This window comes from Chiloscyllium plagiosum, chromosome 15 (genome assembly GCF_004010195.1).
Source record: "Chiloscyllium plagiosum isolate BGI_BamShark_2017 chromosome 15, ASM401019v2, whole genome shotgun sequence".
NCBI lineage: Eukaryota > Metazoa > Chordata > Chondrichthyes > Orectolobiformes > Hemiscylliidae > Chiloscyllium > Chiloscyllium plagiosum.
In genome coordinates, this window is record NC_057724.1 from 35,859,520 (window position 1) to 35,879,031 (window position 19,512).

Sequence of the window (19,512 nt, forward strand, 5' to 3'; positions counted from 1 at the left end):
CACATTTGGAGTACTGTGTGCAGTTCTGGTCGCCTCACTTTAGGAAAGATGTGGAAGCTCTGGAGAGGGTGCAGAGGAGATTTACCAGGATGTTGCCTGGAATGGAGAATAGGTTGTACGAGGATAGGTTGAGTGCGCTAGGCCTTTTCTTATTGGAACGGCGAAGGATGAGGAGTGACTTGATAGAGGTTTATAAGATGATCAGGGGAATAGACAGTCAGAGACTTTCTCCCCGGGTACAACAGAGTGTTGCAAGGGGACATAAATTTAAGGTGAAGGGTGGAAGGTATAGGGGGGAATGTCAGGGGTAGGTTCTTTACCCAGAGAGTGGTAGGGGCATGGAATGCGCTGCCTGTGGGAGTGGCAGAGTCAGAATCGTTGGTGACCTTTAAGCGGCAATTGGATAGGTCCATGGATGGGTGCTTAAGCTAGGACAAATGTTCGGCACAACATCGTGGGCCGAAGGGCCTGTTCTGTGCTGTATTGTTCTACGTTCTATTTCTATGCTCTATGTCTATGTTCTATGAAAACTGAGCTTACCCTTGAAAATATTCTATTCCTTTCTTCATTAAGATTACCTTTTGCATTGTTCAGCCTGTTCACCATTACTGCTGTTCTATTCACTTTATTTTGGTGACTGCATATACCAAATCCATTTTGAATCATTTTCTCTAACCAATCCATTTTACACAATACCTTTGTACACTTCACTCCCAGCAGCATAAAGTCTTCATCCTCAGTTTAACATCAACTTTCGTCTCCTGCTGCTTTGATAAATTCACAGCTAACAAAGTTCCAGCCACTGTTTAAAGCCATTTTCCCATCCACACCAGTTTACTTTGATATCCATGTCATCAGACGCCACTTCTAAGTCAACTATTCAAAACAAGAAATTGCTAGGTTTTACCTAGCTCATCTAAAGACTTTGCTTTGACTCTGAATAATTGGTTCTCAACAAGGCTCCATGCTCCCAACTTAAACTCTAAACTCGGCATGATTGAAAGCTCCTTTTTCCTCCATGCCTTTTTAAGTTAGATGATGCCATTCACAAATGGAACTCTTTTCTTTTGACCTTCATGGACTCTTTTCACAAACTCTTGCCTTTACTCAACATGAATGATACGGTGGCTCAGTGGGTCAGCATAATAGCTCGTGGTTCGCACTGCTGCCTCACAGTGCCAGGGACCAGGTTTGATTCCATCCTTGTGTGACTGTCTGTGTGGAGTTTGCACATTCTCCCCATGTCTGCTGGGATTCCACCAGGTGCTCCAGTTTCCTCCCACAATTTAAAGATGTGCAGGTGGATTGGCCATGCTAAATTCCCTATAGTATCCAGAGATGTGCAGGCTATGTGGATTAGCCATGGGAAATGCAGGGTTACATGGATAGCATGAGATATTCTTTGGAGGATCAATATGGACTTGATGGGCCAAATGGCCTGCTTCTACACTGTAGGGATTCTATAAAACAATCATGGTGGAGGTATTGCACTTATCACTAAACCGCTCCTTGGCTTAACCTCTTTCTCCTCTGGACTTCTCACCCTGTTCCACTCATCTTGCTTTTCATTCAAAATCTTCATTCTTTACAACCATTCTATGGGATAATAAATTGTCTCATAACTCTGTTGCATTTCTCTCTCGGACTCAGCACTGAATACCAACTCATCCGGAGTGATTTAACCTTCATCCACTTGGAGTTCACTGCCTGCATAGACTCCCTAAATCTTTCACTCCATGTAAATTCCCAAACCCTCATGCACAGACACCCGCTTTGACTTTGTCATCTCACATAGTGTCAATATTCCAATCATACACCTCACAGATAAGGCCATCTTTAATCACTACCTTGTATCAATCTCCATTCATTTCACCCTTTAAATCCACAAATTCTACCATATTCTGTGTCCATCCCTGGAAATAACCATTCCCTCAAATTTCTCGAATCCTTTCAAAGTTAAAACTCCACTCAACTCACTGTTTCTGTGAATATGGATTACTAAACGTCACTTCCCCCTTTAGTCCCCAGTACCATCATTGCAGCAATCACTCTCTCATACGCATACACCCTGGTTGTTGCCCTAGCTCAACCCTCATCATTATTCCCTTTTGGTCAAGGGAATACAACCTTCAGTAGATATATCAGACAATTAGTTTCAGCATTTATTTCCAGATCTGGCTGGACCACCAAGTGAGAAAGCTTATAGCCTTACATGTGGTATCTGCAACAGAATATACAGGAAAGTACTTGATCAATTGGTGGGGGCGGGGGGTGGGGGGGATGCATTTGTTCAGAAGAATTAAGGAAATCTGTTCTTAGTGTCAATGGATCAATATAAATAAGGTGATAACATTTCTTCACTTGTAGAATGTGTGACAGTACTTCCTTTTGACCCAGTGGGCTGGAAGCTGCGCATATTTTACAGTTGAAGGTTGGATAACTGAATTTCTGGTTTATAATGAAGATTCTTAACAAAAAACTCATACTCAATAGGAAAAGAATTTGTAATTTAATAAGCTGAGTGGAATATGCAAGTAATAGAATGATCCTGATACATTTTCATGTATACCACACTGAGCAGATTTGAATTTATGAAGCTCATTTCCCTAATCTTGACTCTTCTGGAATGTGAATGTCTCAGATTCCTGAAGAAGGGCCTGTGCCCGAAACGTCGAATCTCCTGTTCCCTGGATGCTGCCTGACCTGCTGTGCTGTTCCAGCAATAAAGTTTCATCATTAACCTTACAAACTAGGTAAACACAAAAGCTGAAACTGGGATAGTAAGAAAGTTGGAAGAATTTTAAATGTGAGAAAGAGGGACGGAGAGAGAGAGGACGGAAGCTGGTGGAAAGGTTAACTCTTTGTGGTATAATTTGAGTGGACACTTGCTTGTCATGGATTGAATGTTTGTGTGTTGTTCCCTGGAGCTCAAGATCTGGGAATGTTATAAACTTAATTTACATTTTGGGAATCTAAGATTTTTTTTATAAAGCCATTTTGTAGGACAATGATACTGGGCGAGGTTACCTCATTACCTTTTCCCACATGGTTTAGACTAGTCCCGTGTAATGATGTACATTTAAAAGGGAAGCTTATCTAGCGAAGGCATTTGGCCTGGCTTGATCGAGGTTTCCCACTTTGATCTGCACGCAGCTTAATTAGTTAAGCATACTCAGGTCTGTCAATTAGTTTCGCTTCCTCCAGAAACTTTTTCATTTTATTACTGCTTATCTGATTGAGGATACGTGGTGTTTTTGTAATCTCAGTACCAATTTCTGTATAAAGAAGCTTGTTTGCAGCAATAGGAAGAGTAACCTTATTATCATTATTATCAGTATCAATGAATAGGAAGGGTTTGGAGGGATATGGGCCTGGTGCTGGCAGGTGGGACTAGTTTGGGTTGGGATATCCGGTCAGCATGGATGACTTGGACCGAAGGGTCTGTTTCCGTGCTGTACATCTGACTCTAGTAACTCTAATGGTTTTAAGACATTAGCTCAAGCCCTATTTGTAGTATCTATATTAGAGTGTAACATTGATGCTATTGGTAAATAAAGATACTAATTTAAATTAAACTATCTGTAAGATTTTTATATTCCAGACTGCCAGGGATGAACCAAGAGAGGCTTACAGGTCAAGTCAAATAGGGATACCCTGAGCTATCTCGAATAGGTACTTTAACAAAAGTATCAACATCTGCTAAAACTGCTCACCAATTCAGGATCACCCTGGAATGCAAAGTATAACACTAATGCAACCTTAAGCTCATCTCCCCCTTGATTCCTCATTTCCCTGAATAATAGAGAGGAGCTTGTGGATTCTATTCTCACTAAGATGGAGGCTATCCATTCAGCTACCACTGCCCCACTGGGTCTAACTTCCTCCAAATGAGCCCCTGTCCTAGTCCTCAACTCACATGTTTCTCTAGTTTGTTCTGTCTCCCTCATACCAATCCCAGGGCTCACATTGCCCACAAGAACTAAAAACTGCTCTCTCAGCCCTAATCCCACTAAAGTGTAATCACTAAAATTCCTCTCTAGGTCTCCTTGTTCACCAATACCGTTAATAGCTCTAAATCTTGAGGTTTTATCCTTCTGTTTCAACTGCATCATCGACTCGGGTATAGACAGGATAGATCGAGTGAATCTTTAGAAGAGTATAAAGGAAGTTGGAGTATACTTAAGAGGGAAATCAGGATGGCAAAAAGGGGACATGAGACAGCTTTGGCAAATAGAATTAAGGAGAATCCAAAGGGTTTTTTTACAAATATATTAAGGACAAAAGGGTAACTAGGGAGAGAATAAGGCCCCTCAAAGATCAGCATGGCAGCCTGTGTGTGAAGCCATAGAAAATGGGGGAGATACTAAATGAATATTTTCCATCAGTATTTACTGTGGAAAAGGATATGGAAGATATAGACTGTAGGGAAATAGATGGTGACATCTTGCAAAATGTCCAGAGTACAGAGGAGGAAGTGCTAGATGTCTTGAAACGGTTAAAGGTGGATAAATCTCCAGGACCTGATCAGGTGGACCAGAGAACTCTGTGGGAAGCTAGAGAAGTGATTGCTAGGCCTCTTGCTGAGATATTTGTATCATTGATAGTCACAGGTGAGGTGCCGGAAGACTGGAGATTGGCAAACGTGGCGCCACTGTTTAAGAAGGGTGGTAAGGACAAGCCAAGACAAGGACAAGACTAGTGAGCCTGACCTTGGTGGTGGACAAGTTGTTGGAGGGAATCCTGAGGGACAGGATGTACATGTATTTGGAATGGCAAGGACTGATTAGGGATAGTCAACATTGCTTTGTGCGTGGGAAATCATGGAGGCCAGGCAGCATCCGAGGAGCAGGAGAATCGACGTTTTGGGCATAAGCCCTTCCTCAGGAATGGCTCCTGAAGAAGGGACTATGCCCGAAATGTCGATTCTCCTGCTCCTCGGACGCCTGCCTGGCCTGCTGTGCTTTTCCAGCACCACACTTTTCAACTCTGGTCTCCAGCATCCGCAGTCCTCACTTTCTCCTGCGTGGGAAATCATGTCTCACAAACTTGAGTTTTTTGAGGAAGTAACAAAGAGGATTGATGAGGGCAGGGCAGTAGATGTGATCGACATGAAATTCAGTAAGGTGTTCAACAAGTTTCCCCATGGGAGACTGATTAGCAAGGTTAGATCTCATGGAATACAGGGAGAACTAGCCATTTGGATACAGAACTGGCTCAAAGGTAGAAGACAGAGGGTGGTGGTGGAGGGTTGTTTTTCAGACTGGAGGCCTGTGACCAGTGGAGTGCCACAAGGATCGGTGCTGGGACCTCAACTTTTTGTCATTTACATAAATGATTCGGATGCGCGCATAAGAGGTAGAGTTAGTAAGTTTGCAGATGACACCAAAATTGGAGGTGTAGTGGACAGCGAGGAGGGTTACCTCAGATTATAACAGGATCTGGATCAGAAAGGCCAATGGACTGAGAAGTGGCAGATGGAGTTTAATTCAGATAAATGCGAGGTGCTGCATTTTGGGAAAGCAAATCTTAGCAGGACTTGGACACTTAATGGTAAGGTCCTAGGGAGTGTTGCTGAACAAAGAGACCTTGGAGTGCAGGTTCATAGCTCCTTGATAGTGGAGTCGCAGGTAGATAGGATAGTGAAGGCGGTGTTTGGTATGCTTTCCTTTATTGGTCAGAGTACAGGAGTTGGGAGGTCATGTTGCGGTTGTACAGGACATTGGTTAGGCCACTGTTGGAATATTGCGTGTAATTCTGGTCTCCTTCCTTTCGGAAAGATGTTATGAAACTTGAAAGCATTCAGAAAAGACTTCCAAGGATATTGCCAGGGTTGGAGGATTTGAGGTATAGGGAGGGGCTGGGGCTGTTTTCCCTGGAGCATCGGAAGCTGAGGGGTGACATTATAGAGGTTTACAAAATTGAGGGGCATGGATAGGGTAAATAGGCAAAAGTCTTTTCCCTGGGGTGGGGGAGTCCAGAATGAGAGGCCATAGGTTTAGAGTGAGAGGGGAAAGATATAAAAGAGACCGAAGGGGCAACATTTTCACACAGAGGCTGGTACGTGTATGGAATGAGCTGCTGGAGGAAGTGGTGGACGTTGGTACAATTGCAACATTTAAGAGGCATTTGGATGGGTTTATGAATAGAAAAGGTTTTGAGGGATACGAACCGGGTGCTGGCAGGTGGGACTAGATTGGGTTGTGATATCTGGTCGGCATGGACTGGTTGGATCGAAGGGTCTGTTTCCATGCTGTACATCTCTATGACTCTCTCTTTAAAACACCACTCCCTGAGCTCACCCTCCAACTTCCCTTTTCTCTCCAATGTCCTCAGACATGATAATCTAATTCTAACTTTCCTGGAATGCCATCCTTGAATCCTTCAACTCACATTTCTACCTCTGCCCCTATACCAAACTGACTCTGGTCAAAGGCACCAAGAACATCCTTTATGACTGTGACAAAGATAATTGTGCCTGCTCACCTTTCCAGACTTGCCTGCACCCTTTGAGGTGGCCATGTCACTAGCGTGGCCATTTTGAATACAGTTCAAAATCAACCAATTGGTTGTTGATCTGGTCACACGTAGGCCATTGTGGTGAGGATTTTCTGTTATGTTTCACTGATATCTCAGTGAAAACATAAATGGAATCTACACCTGTCTTCAACATTCAATGGCATATCATCTTTGAATCTCCCATCATCACATCCTGGTCATTACAGTTGACCAGCAAATGAACTGGACAGGTTATTCCTGCTGGATGAGCAGGACAGAGGCTGGTAATTCTGCTGTAGGTAACGCAGACTTCAAGGCCTGCTCCATCATCCGCAAGGCACAAATCTGGAATGTGATGGAATACTTCCAACCTGCCAGGATGAATATGGCTTCAACAAAACTGAAGAAATTCAATACCACACAAGACAAAGTAGCCCATTGGATATGATACTCTTCCACCATTTTAAACATTTACTCCCACTAACAGTGGTACACAGTGGCAGCTGTGCTTTTGGTTTATTGGATGCACTGCAGCAACTCACTAAGCCTCCTTCAGCAGTACATTCCAAATCCATATTTTCTACCATTTAGAAGGACAAGGACAGTGGGTGCATAGAAACACACATCTGCAGCTTTCTCTCCCAACACACATCATCCTGGCTTGGAACTGTACAGTTGTTCCTTCACTTTCACTGGCTCAAAATCCTGGAACTTCCTCACCACTACCTGTACCACACAGATTGCGGCAATTTAAAAAAATGGGGCACCATCACCTTCTCAAGAGCAATTAAGAATGGGCAATAAATGCTAGCCTAGTCAGCAACACCTATAGCCCAGGAAAGAGAAAAAAATAGTAAAACAGCTAACCTTTATTAACAAAGGGGGGAACCTAATGAGCAAACATTATAACATAATTGCACCAACATTACAAATCTAAGGCAACAGAATTGTAATAATTATTGCCTATTGAGTTCTGCACAATAGGATCTACAGTTTAAGCAATGGCCATAATGAGGTATCCCACAAATGCAGACAAATGGCTCATAATCCTTATATTTTGACTCTATTAAGTGTGCAGATTCTTGTAAGTAACATTAACCAGGTTTTCCAAGAAAACACATATTTTGGCCAGAAGTTGCCTTATTTCACCTCACACAGCAAGTGTCAGTGTTTCTTTTTTGAATGCTTTTGGCTGAAAATGGCTTTGCACAATACCTAATATTTCTTCAGTATTTGGTACAGTAAACACACAACATAAGGCCATTTTAAAAAAGGTTATAAAATCCAGGATCAGCCTACTAAATTTTGTAACTAACTGGTCAATCTCTCAGAATGTGGCCCAGGAGCTGGCTATGTGGAGAACATGGTGGCGTGGTCAAAGGCCAATCTTTTAGGTAAGGATTGATAAACTGAAAGGGTATATGTTGAAAAGGTGGCATAAACTCAAATCCATCTGCAATTTTAAATCTTAAGTTATGACTTTTTGACAAATAGATAACTATAATCATTTTGTAGTTAATAAAATTTATATACAAACTCAATTTCAAAATAAGAATTTGATCGTTGTAGGAATCAACAACAGAAGACAAAAGAAAGAAATCTTTCTAGAATGTCATTCATTTGCATACAAAATCCTCATCATCTCTAACCTTGGCTTGTTCACTTAAGCTGAAATTGACTTCATGGGTAAAGACATCATTATTATATTTTACTTGCTGTCTTAACCGAATGGATAAAAAGTTGGCATGCACCCCATCACCAAAACACACCTTGGTCTCCCTCCTCCATGTGAACTAGATACCCAGATCAGAGATTGTCCAGAAAAAGCTAAGTATAAACAGATACTGAATGATAGAAGTATTGCTGTGCACAAAAGGACTGTTTGGCCGACTGTGTCTGCACTGACTCTCCAAATGAGCATCGTGACTTAGTGCCATTCTCCTACCTTTTCTCTGAACCCTTACATATTGTTTCTATTTAAATAATAATCTAATGCATTCTTGAATGCCTCAATTGAATCTGCCTCCACTGCACTTCCAGGCAGTGCATTGCAACCTGAACTACTCATTGTGTGAGAGAGAAAAATAATATTTTTTCCACAATTACTTTTGTTACTTTTGCACACCACTTTAAATCTGTGTCTTCTCTATCTTAATTCTTTTACAAACAGGGGAAGTTTCTCTCCATCCTGCACAATTTTGAATTTTGCTTGAACAATCTGAACTCAACAAGGTTGAAAGCCTTGGTTTGTTTAGTTTTGGGCAAGACCAGGCTCAGAGGAGGCAGCATTTGCAGGAACAAACAACTGAACTCTGGTCATATTTTTCTCAGATTTCCAGAACTCTATCACAAGGCTCAAGCTTATAAGAAGGAACAGACTAGCAACGTTAATTACCAGGTGACAAACATATTGTGACACTTGTCCAGAAAGACAGTGTGTTGAAAAACATGAGAGAATTGGACAGAAAGTTGAGGAGTGAAAGATCAAGGGATATTAATTTGAGACCAGCCAATTAAATGCAATTATTTTTTTCTAGTCCTGCCCTTTCCCAACTTAAAGATTTAGATATTCTAATCCAAATTTGTAGGGAGTGTAAAGGCCTATGGCAAACTACCTGCTCGTAGTCTCACTGCAATAATTGCATCCACAAGGACACTTGCTTTCTGACTATTAATCCAACAGAGTGCTTCAACATTCTGTGATTTTCCACTGGGAACCAAAACATACTTTTGGAAAAAACAACAGAAAATTAAAAATTGGCAAAGGGTCAAGGTGATAACAAGCAGATCCAGATTATCGACAAACGCAGGTGTTAAATTCAGTGATACCATTGGCCCAGTATCAACTATTCAGTAATAACACAAATATACAGTATCTGGTCAGAGGTGATCATGACATCATTTGAAAAGAGCTTCAACATTGGAAATGGTGAGCTTTTTCAGTCATACTTTCAACATTAGGTTGGTGAAAACTGAAGCTAATTTCCAATTTGTCATTTCACAAACAAGTGTAATTGATGTAATCTGCTGTGTTGATTGTGCATCACTATATAAGGTCTTTTTTTAAACAGCAAACATGATTCAAAGGTTGTACTCTAAACAACACAGTACAATAGGGATCATTTTTCCATTATCTGAAGACACTGGCAGCCAGATACCTGTTCCAGACAGCAAATTCCAGTCACAATGACTTTGTGTAGCATCCTGGGTAGAAAAAAAACCAAATAAATACCCTCATCTTAAGACTCCAATTTGTCACACTTCCTGTCTGCTAGTAGTGGATGAAGAGAAATTTCCTTGATGTAAATATTGGGAAATCAAAAGCCATTACCTTCAGTATAAACTCAGCTCCCTAGCCCCCATCTCCATTTGGCACCCTTGTTACTGACTGAAGCTGAACCTAACTGATCACAATCCCTGCATCTTATTTGAACCCAACTGGAGTTGCAAAACTCCATCTCACAACAATTGCCCATCACCACCTCACACCATGTTCTGCTGAAATACTGATCCATTCCTTTGTTAACTTGAGATTTGATTCTTCCAAGGCTTTCTTGCCTGGCTTTCAGCAACTCCTCTTCCATTAACTTCACAGGACATTCAAAGCTCTGCTGGCCATGTCCTAACCTGCAACCACTCACCAATCACCCCATGGCTGTGGGTTCAACAATACTTTAAAATTTTAAAATGCTTATCTTAAAATTTTCAAATCCCTCAATGGGCATGCCCTTTGCATCATTTTAACTTCGTCTAAATGTATAACTTCTAACATCTTTATATTATTCTGCATTTGTGTAGATCCATTTGTTATGGGAGGCAGGTTTGTAAAAGAGACAAAGTAGTGTTGAAAATTCAATTCAGGTTTGGATTGACCATAAAACAATAAGACACAGGAGCAGAAACTGGGCCATTCAGCCCATTGAGTCTGCCCCACCATTCAATCCATGGCTGATAAGTTTCTCAACCCCATTCTCCTGCTTTCTCCCCGTAACCCATTACTCCCTTGATAGTCAAGAACCAATCTATCTCAGTCTTAAATGCATTCAATGACCTGGCCTCCACAGCCTTCTGTGGCAATGAATTCCATAGATTCATCACTCGCTGGCTGAAAAACATTCTCATCTTAGTTCTATAAGGTCTTCCCTTTACTCTAAGGCTGTGCCCTCGGGTCGTAGTCTCTCCTACCAATGGAAGCCACTTCCCAACATCCACTCTGTCCAGGCTATTCAGTATTCTCTAAGTTTCAATTACATTCCCCCTCTCATCCTTCTAAATTCCATACAGTATAAGCCCAACATCCTCAAATGTTCCGCATATGTTAAGCTGTTCATTTCTGGGACCATTCTCGTGAACTTCCTCTGAACACGCTCCAGGGCCAGTACATCATTCCTGAGATATGGGACCCAAAAATGTGCACAATACTCCAATTGTGGTCTGACCCGAGCTTTATAGAGCATCAGAAGTATATCCCTGCTTTCATACTTAAGCCTCTCAAAATAAATGTATCATTGCTTTTGTCTTCCCAATTATTGACTCAACCCACAAGTTTACATTGAGGGGATCCTGGACCAGAACTCCCAAGTTCCTTTGCACTTCAGACTTCCGAATTTTCTCTCCACTTGAGAATAATCCATGCCTCTATTCTTCCTACCAAAATGCATGACCTCACACTGTCCCAAATTGTACTCCATCTGCCACTTCTTTGCCCAGTTTCCCAACAACAACCTCTGCAGCCTCCCTGTCTCCTCAATGCTACCTGTCTTTCTATCTATCTTTGTATCATCTGCAAACTTAAAATGCCCTTAGGTCCTTCATCTAGATTGTTAATATATAAAGTGAAAAGTTATGGTCCCAGCACCGAGCCTTGCAGAACACCACTCGTCACTAGCTGCCATCGTGAGAAGGACCCTTTTCTCAGCACTTCTGCTTTCTGCCAGACAGCCAAGTTTCTATCCACGCTAGATAGGATGCTGAGCCTATGACTTGACACCAACATTTTTTACAAACTCACCGACTCCCACAGCTACCTGGATTACACCTCTTCCCACCCTACCTCCTTTAAAAATGCCATCCTGTATTCCCAATTCCTCCGCCTCTGCTGTATCTGCTCCCAGGAGGACCAGTTCCACCACAGAACACACCAGATGGCCGCCTTCTTTAGAGACCGCAAATTTCCCTTCCCACGTGGTTAAAGATGCCCTCCAACGCATCTCGTCCACATCCTGCACCTCCGCCCTCAGACCCCACCCCTCCAACCATAACAAGAACAGAATGCCCCTGGTGCTCACCTTCCACCCTACCAACCTTCGCATAAACCAAATCATCCGTCGACATTTCCGCCACCTCCAAACGGACCCTACCACCAGGGAAATATTTCCCTCCCCACCCCTTTCCACCTTCTGCAAAGACAGTTCCCTCTGTGACTACTTGGTCAGGTCCATGCCCCCCTACAACCCACCCTCCCATCCTGGCACCTTCCCCTGCCACCGCAGGAATTGCAAAACCTGTGCCCACACCTCCTCCCTCAAGGAGATTCAACCCCAGGGCACCAATGTGGACTTCAACAGTTTCCTCATTTCCCTTTCCCCCACCTCACCCTAGTTCTAAACTTCCAGCTCAGCATTGTCCCCATGACTTGTCCTACCTGCCTATCTTCCTTTCCACCTATCCACTCCACCCTTCCCCCTGACCTATCACCTTCATCCCCTCCCCCACTCACCTATTGTACTCTATGCTACTTTCTCCCCACCCCCCCCCCTCCTCTCATTTATCTCTCCACCCTTCAGGCTCTCTGCCTGTATTCCTGATGAAGTGCTTTTGCCCGAAACATCGATTTTACTGCTCCTCGGATGCTGCCTGAACTGCTGTGCTCTTCCAGCACCATTCTAATCTAGACTAATGAATAATCCAACTGATTCTCAATAACCAAGTGTGCAATGAAGCTAGTGGTCTAAACCAAAGATATTTCTTCCCAACATGTATTTGGAACAAAGTTTTGCTCATCCTCTACTAGAGGGTTTAAGCTAGAGGGAGAGGCTGAATAGGTGGGGGCTAATTTCCCTGGGAGCATCAAAGGCTGAGGGGTGACCTTACAGAGATCCATAAAATCACAATGGGTATGGATATGGTAAATTGACAAGGTTTTTTTTCCCTGGGGTGGGGAAGTCCAAAACTAGACAGCATAGGTTTAGGGTGAGAGGGGTAAGATGTAAAAGGGACCTAAGGGGCAATGTCATCTTGCAGACGGTGGTGCGTGTATGGAATGAACTGCCGGAAGAATTAGTGCAGGCTGGTACAATTACAGCATTTAAAAGGCATCTGGATGGGTATAGGAATAGGAACAGTTCAAGAGGGATATGGGCCGAATGCTGGCAAATGGAACTAAATGTATTTAGAATATCTGGTCAACGTGGTTGAATTGGACTGAAGGGTCCAGCTCTGACTCTAAGCTACCCAAGCGGTATGATAAGTCAGGCAGCAGAGGGAGCTCAGAGAGGTGGTGCTGAGTTAAGTTTGGCTGTCAGCAGTGTCCATGCAATAAGTTAACTTACTCCTGGGCATTCAAGATTTCGTTTTCAGACACAAAAGAAGATAGCTGCAGCACAGGAAAGTACGAACAGCATGACATCTTTTCATCACTGCGTCTTCTACTTTAAACAGAAGCGAGCAACGACCCCCCCCCCCAAAAAAAAGTACAAATCGCTTCTCATGTAACAGAACTTCCCTTTGGGCTGGTCAAACCGCGCTTGATATCTTAATAAGAAAATAAGTTCCCAAGCACTTAACCTCACAAAAACATTCAATGGTGACATTTTTCTCGAAGTATTTGGGCGGGTGAACGACGCCGCTCCCCTGAGAAAATAAAATGCAGCTTTACCGCATTTGAAGATAGCATTACCTACCCCCCGAACCCCTTGAGCCAGATGCTTTTGGCATCTGGCGACAATTACGAAAGGAATAGTTGTAATAACCCACCACCGATCAGACTGAACCCAGTACTTTTCTGTCTTTTAGCAATTGGGGGCTGTTAGGTTACATCAGCAACAACGCTCAAAGTCAATACAATTATCCAAAGTAGTGAATCGTGGTTATTTCTTGTCAAAAGTAAAGCCAACGGCATGATAGCTTTCTCCGAATCGCAGTCTTGTCGTTTTCATTCGGCGCAAACATGTTGCTTTTGAAACAGCCGAGCGCAGGAGCTGTGGGCCAGTTGCGCGATTTGCCTGTTAATCATTTACCCACATGATACTGGGTTCCTCACACTGCCTTTATGCTCCCCTGCTCCAAAACAAACCTTTCCAGAGCCTGGAGGCACGGAGCACCGATCCAAGGTGAAAATAACCCTTTTGCAATAACCTTAGCAAAATACACAATTTTTAAAATTACACTTAATTTTTCAAAAACTGTCCTTCAAAAAAAAATCACATACCCCCAGAAAAAAGTTTCTGAGAAACAAAAGGTATGAAGCATAGTAATATTATAAAATAAATCGTTCCGAATGTATCATTCAAAAAATATAATTTTGGCAGACAGAATTCCGACCCCCATGCGATTTAAACTGCATTCCATTCTCCATACTCTCATCCAGCAGCAAACTATCGCTGGAGCGGTCCAAATTTCTATGCACGCTGGTCATTCAAGACCGCAATTACTTATGGGCATTTTATATACAAATGTACATGTAAAATTTCGGCTTTTAACTTTTGAACTTTGTCTCACTGCTGTGAAATGGATAACGCTGGCTAAAACATTGGCAGTGTAGAAACAAACTTCCTTGCCACTTTTGTTTTGCAGCTGTAATGGGCTTTTTTTTCTGCTTGCAGTTGTTGGGGGCCGGGGGACGCGAGTTTGTTAAAAGTTTTTACCTTTGAGATGGTGAGAGACTCTCCATGTTCTAGCCCCCCTTTAAGAGTGAAGCCCCATGGAGCTCCTCCTTGTAACTGCACATGAATATGTTGATAGTTGCTGGCTATCTCTCTGCTGCGCTCCATAATCTTCTTCGATTACTCGGAGTTCCATCACATTCCCATTGATAATTTTTTTCTTCTTCCCACTAAGTACTACAGTCCATCCATTACGGAAATGACATTGACACACAGCTTCCCCCAAAAAAGCCCCCCCTCCGCCCCTCTCAGATTGATGTGAAGTCGAGCGAATCATCTCTCGCCGTGCTGTGTCGGTACCAAACCATTGCAACGCAAAGGCGGGACTTGAACCTCCGCTCCTTAAGGCGTTAGTGTGTGGTTTTAATCCATTACTTATTTGGAATTCCAACGAAATCTGGGAAATAATCGACTGCAAAGTTTTCCATTCTTGTAACCTAGTTTCCTAAGTCTTAAGTTTATAATGACTAAACGTTTCCCTCTCTGAATGTGTTCTGTATATTTTCAACTGATTCCTCTCTATGTTTCATTGAATCAACCAGCACAGAAGAGGTATTTCAGCCTTTACTTTGGTTCTGGCTATTGAATGGGCTATTCAACAAGTCTCACAACCAGACTTTTTAAAAATCCTTTTCACGTATGAATCAAGTTCTTTTTAAATCTGAAATGGCAGTTCCACTCTTAAATGGGTAACAGCAGTTTTCCCTTATTCCACTCCAGACCTTAGTATTCTGTCACCCACGTATATGAGACAATTGAATTCGGATTTAATTCACAATGCTCTCTCTCTCTTTGATTACAAAATAGCTTTAAGAGTCAGTGTATATTAAAAAAAAACCTGTTCCAACAACGGTCACTGGAAAACTGGTTGAGAATGCTTGGCTTGTTTTCCATCTTCACAGCTCAAAGAGAACACTAGGCAGGGTGGGGTGGGGCGGGGCTGGAGGGTTGACCATCCCAGGAGTGTCCTGAATGGTGACATGTAACCAGATTATCAGTGGCTCCTCTTCTAGCTGGGTGCCCCCTGACTCCTTGTGAGGAGACTTTCCTTTTCTCCAATGGACTAATGGTTGGGCTGATGAGTGCTGGTGTTTGCACTTCTCCAGCAGCCCCTGAGGGAGCTGAGCCCGGGTTTCCATGGCAGATATCAACCTGACAATGGAGACAGCCAGACGGTTGCATGATTCACTGCACTGCCACAGCATCTGTGCACTGAGGACCATCCCTGTCTGCTGCTGATTCTGCCCCTCCTTCCTGTTTGGGATGAAGTGCTGATTACTAACGCCATAGGGTCCACTCCTGCCTGGGGCTGAGTCGGTCTCCAGCAAGCCTCTGAGTGCCAATGCTTGAGCATTTGTTCCTCAGCCAGCTGTGGAGCTGTCACAGAGGTGCTCACCACCTAATACTCCCAATCTTTCTCAGGAGATATAAGGACTTGAACTGACGGGGAATGCAGGAGGCAGCCTTCCAGATGCTTCTTCTGAGGGATTGGTACTGTCATCCTCAGAGCTCCAGGGGGCAGCTATCCAATGGTAGACATCCCCCGATACCTACAAGGCATAAGAGACAGAGAAGGTCCTGCAGCCAGTGGTTAGAGGTGGTGTGCAGTGAATGATACTGACAGAGTATGATGAGTTGTAGTGGAATAGAGAATGGTATTTAGCCATTTGGTGGGACACATAGGTCTTTGTATACCCACAGAAACAGTCATGGTCTTCCCATATGATGGCCAGGATTCTCTCCTCATACAGGGTGAGGACCTTAATGTCTCACACCCCTCCACCCCGATGGACTCTCTCTGCTCCCTTATGTGGTGTCTTCTCCTGCAATGAGAGAAAGAGAAGGATTAAAATGGGTGGCACAACTGTTAGTCCTGTTACAGGTGTTGGAAAGGCATTGAGGTGTTTTGAGATAATGAGAAGGCAATACATGGTTAGTGGTGTTGGAGGGCATTGGAGAGAGCAAGTGAGGTATGATGTTGCAGGTGCGAGAGAGGCAGCCTATGAGCCTTGGTGGGAGTTGTGTACCTTAGCAGGGATAGAGTCTGAGAAAGCAGAGAGAATACTGTAACACTTACCATTGAGCAGTGGAAAAGGTCATTGACCTTCTTTTTCTAGCCATTCCACCACAGCATGGAGATAGTACTGACCTGGATGGTTTCAAGGATGACCTTGGGCCAGGCTGCCAGGTTCTGGTGCCACGGTCTCCTCTGTTGGTCCTCCAGGAAGTGGACTGCTCTCCAGTACATCAGCCTGACCAGATGGATCTCTAGTTCCCTGTGGGTGAATCACAATGTTTGCATCCTATTCTCTAACATCTTTATATGCTATCCACCATCAAGCGTGGCAGCTTCAGAATGCCAGTACCTCTCCAGTTACACAGCAACTTTTTTAAAATGGCAAAGGTGCAAGGGATGACAGTCTTTCAGCTATTCTGGGCACACACATGGTAAGATGGGGCTGGAATTGGGCATGAGGGTGCCACAGGGATGGAGTTAGTAGTTTATGAGGTGACTTTGGTAAGATATTGCAAGAAAACATGCTAGGACTTGATCAGAAATCCTTCCACAATACCTGACTCTACTCAGACTTAGCTATAAAATAGAATACAATGCAGTTCCTAATCAACTATTAAGTCCTGAAATAAAAAAAAACAGAAATTGCCAAAATAACTCAGCATGTCTGGCAGCACGTGTGGAGAGAAAGCAGAGTTAATGCTACAGATCTAGTGATCCTTCTTTAGAACTTTTAGTATCCAGTTTTGTTTCTGATAATTCAGCATTGGCAGTTCTTTATTTTCTTTTACTTAATAAGTCCTGTTAGATTGTTTTACAAAATCTGGTTTTATAATTAAATGTGATTGTATAATTGATATTCGGGGATTCTGCACCACCTGACATGTGTGGCTTTTCTAGTGAAAGCTTTCCACATTTTATGTAATTGTGGCCAACAAAGTGGTTTCTGTATTCTAGCTTGTGTTTTCCTAACACCTGGGCAACTTGCTATTATATCTTTGCAAGCCACTTGTAAAATTTCATTACCATACTCAGATGGAACTATCAGCTAATGGGCCATTGCCCATTCCTCATCACCTAGTATTTGAGGTAATCTCCATTTCCTCATTAACATTTTGACTTCTGAATGAAACACACAAGTATTGGTTCTGATTTAATTTCGGGGTAGGCTATTTTATACAGCTCTCTCTCTATTAAAGATCAGACTATTGCATTCCAAAAATGGTAGTCTAAACGTATCTGCCTCATTCTGTTTGCCATCTCCTTCTAACTTACATTTCCAAATATAATGTCAGATAACTGATTTTCCACATCACCTTTCTTTTTAAAATTTAAAATTTAAATTTCTTCCTGTAATTTTGTGAAACTTAGGTCTAGTCACAATACAGTCTAACAACTCAATATGTTCCAGCTGTAACATCTCAGTTTCTTTTACTTCCACTGGTTGCTCAACACTCAACACAGAAATAAGAAGGGTGCAGTTACATTATTGGGGCTGTACTACAGGCCTCCCAACAGTGAGCGTGAGGTTGAAGAACAAATAGGTAAAACAGATTATGGAAAAATGTAGAGGCAACAGGGTGGTGGTGATGGGAGATTTTAATTTTCCCAACATTAACTGGGATAGACTTAGTGTCAGAGGTCTGGATGGGGCAGAATTTGTAAGGAACATCCAGGAAAGTTTTCTAGAGCTGTATGTCAATAATCCAACTAGGGATGGGGCCATATTGGACTTGGTATTGGGGAATGAGCCAGGCCAGGTAGTAGAAGTTGTAATGAGGGATTTCTTTGGGAATAGTGACCACAATTCTGTAAGTTTTAGAATACTCGTAGACAAAGATGAGAGTGACCCTAAGGGATAAGTACTAAACTAGGCCAAGGCAAATATATCAAAATTTGGCAGGAACTGAGAAATGTGGATGGGGAACAGCTATTTGAAGGTAAGTCCACATTTGATACGTGGGAGGCTTTCAAAGATAGGTTGAAGATAGCGCAGGATAGGCATGTCCCTTTTTTAAACAATGGATAGGAAAAGCAAGATTCGTGAACCATGGATGATAGGAGAAATTGTGTGACTAGCCAAGAGAAAAAGGGAAGCGTACATCAGGTCCAAGCAGCTAAGAACAGAATAGGCTTTGAAAGAATATCAGGAGAGTAGTACCAATCTTAAATGAGGAATCAACTGGGCTAAAAAGGGGTCATGAAATAATTTTATTGAACAGAATTAAGGAGAATCACAAGGCCTTTTATTCATGTATAAGAAGCAAGAGGGTAACTAGGGAAAGGGTTGGTCTGCTAAAGGATAAGGAAGGAAGGTTGTGTGTTGAACCTGAGAAAATGGATGAGATTCTCAATGATTACTTTGCATCAATGTTCACTGAATGTTGGATGGTGAATGTTGAGATTTGAGATAAAGTTTATTTTCTCTGGATCACATTGACATAAGGAGGGAGGAAGTGTTGGGTAGGCTAAAGGGTATTAAGGTGGGTGATTCCCTAAGACTGGATGGATCTATCCCAGGTTGCTGAGGGAGGCAAGAGAGGAAATAGCTGGGGCCCTGACAGATATCTTTGCAGCAGCCTTAAACACAGGTGAGGCACCGGAGGACTGGAGAGTTGCTAATGTTGTCCCCCTGTTCAAGAAGGGTAGTAGGGATATTCCAGGTAACTGCAGACCAGTGAGCCTGACATCAGTGGTGGGAGAGTTGCTGAAGAAGGTACTGAGGGATAGGATCTATTTACATTTGGAAGGGAATGGGCTTATCAATGGTAGCTAACATGGTATTGTGTGGAGGAGATTGTGCCTTACCAACTTATTAGAGTTCTTTGAGGAAGTGACCAAATTGATAGGTGAAGGAAGAGCTGTAGATGTCACATACATGGACTTTAGTAAGGTTCCCCATGGTAAACTAATGGAGAAAGTGAAGTCACATGGTGTGCAGGGTGTTCTAGCTAGGTGGATGGAGAATTGGTTGAGCAACAGGAGACAGAAAGTAGTAGTTGAGGGGAGTTTCTCGAAATGGAGAAAGGTGACCAGTGGTGTTCCACAGGGATCAGTGCTGGGGCCACTGTTGTTTGTAATACACATAAATGATCTGGAAGAGGGCATTCATAGTCTGAT

General features: G+C 42.8%; 1 protein-coding gene across 2 annotated transcripts in view; it reads right to left on the minus strand.

Annotated features, from left to right (window-relative positions):
- Nucleotides 1-14,648, minus strand: part of LOC122557232 (protein Shroom4-like) — a 145,885-nt gene extending 131,237 nt beyond the window's left edge. Inside the window, exon 1 of one of the 2 annotated variants that reach the window (XM_043704696.1) lies at nt 14,361-14,648. In XM_043704696.1, coding sequence (XP_043560631.1) covers nt 14,361-14,486 — 126 coding nt within the window. In that variant the 5' untranslated portion in view covers nt 14,487-14,648. The remainder of the gene's footprint in view (nt 1-14,360) is intronic. The other variant, XM_043704693.1, reaches the window with a different exon arrangement.
- Nucleotides 14,649-19,512: the final 4,864 nt, after the last annotated feature.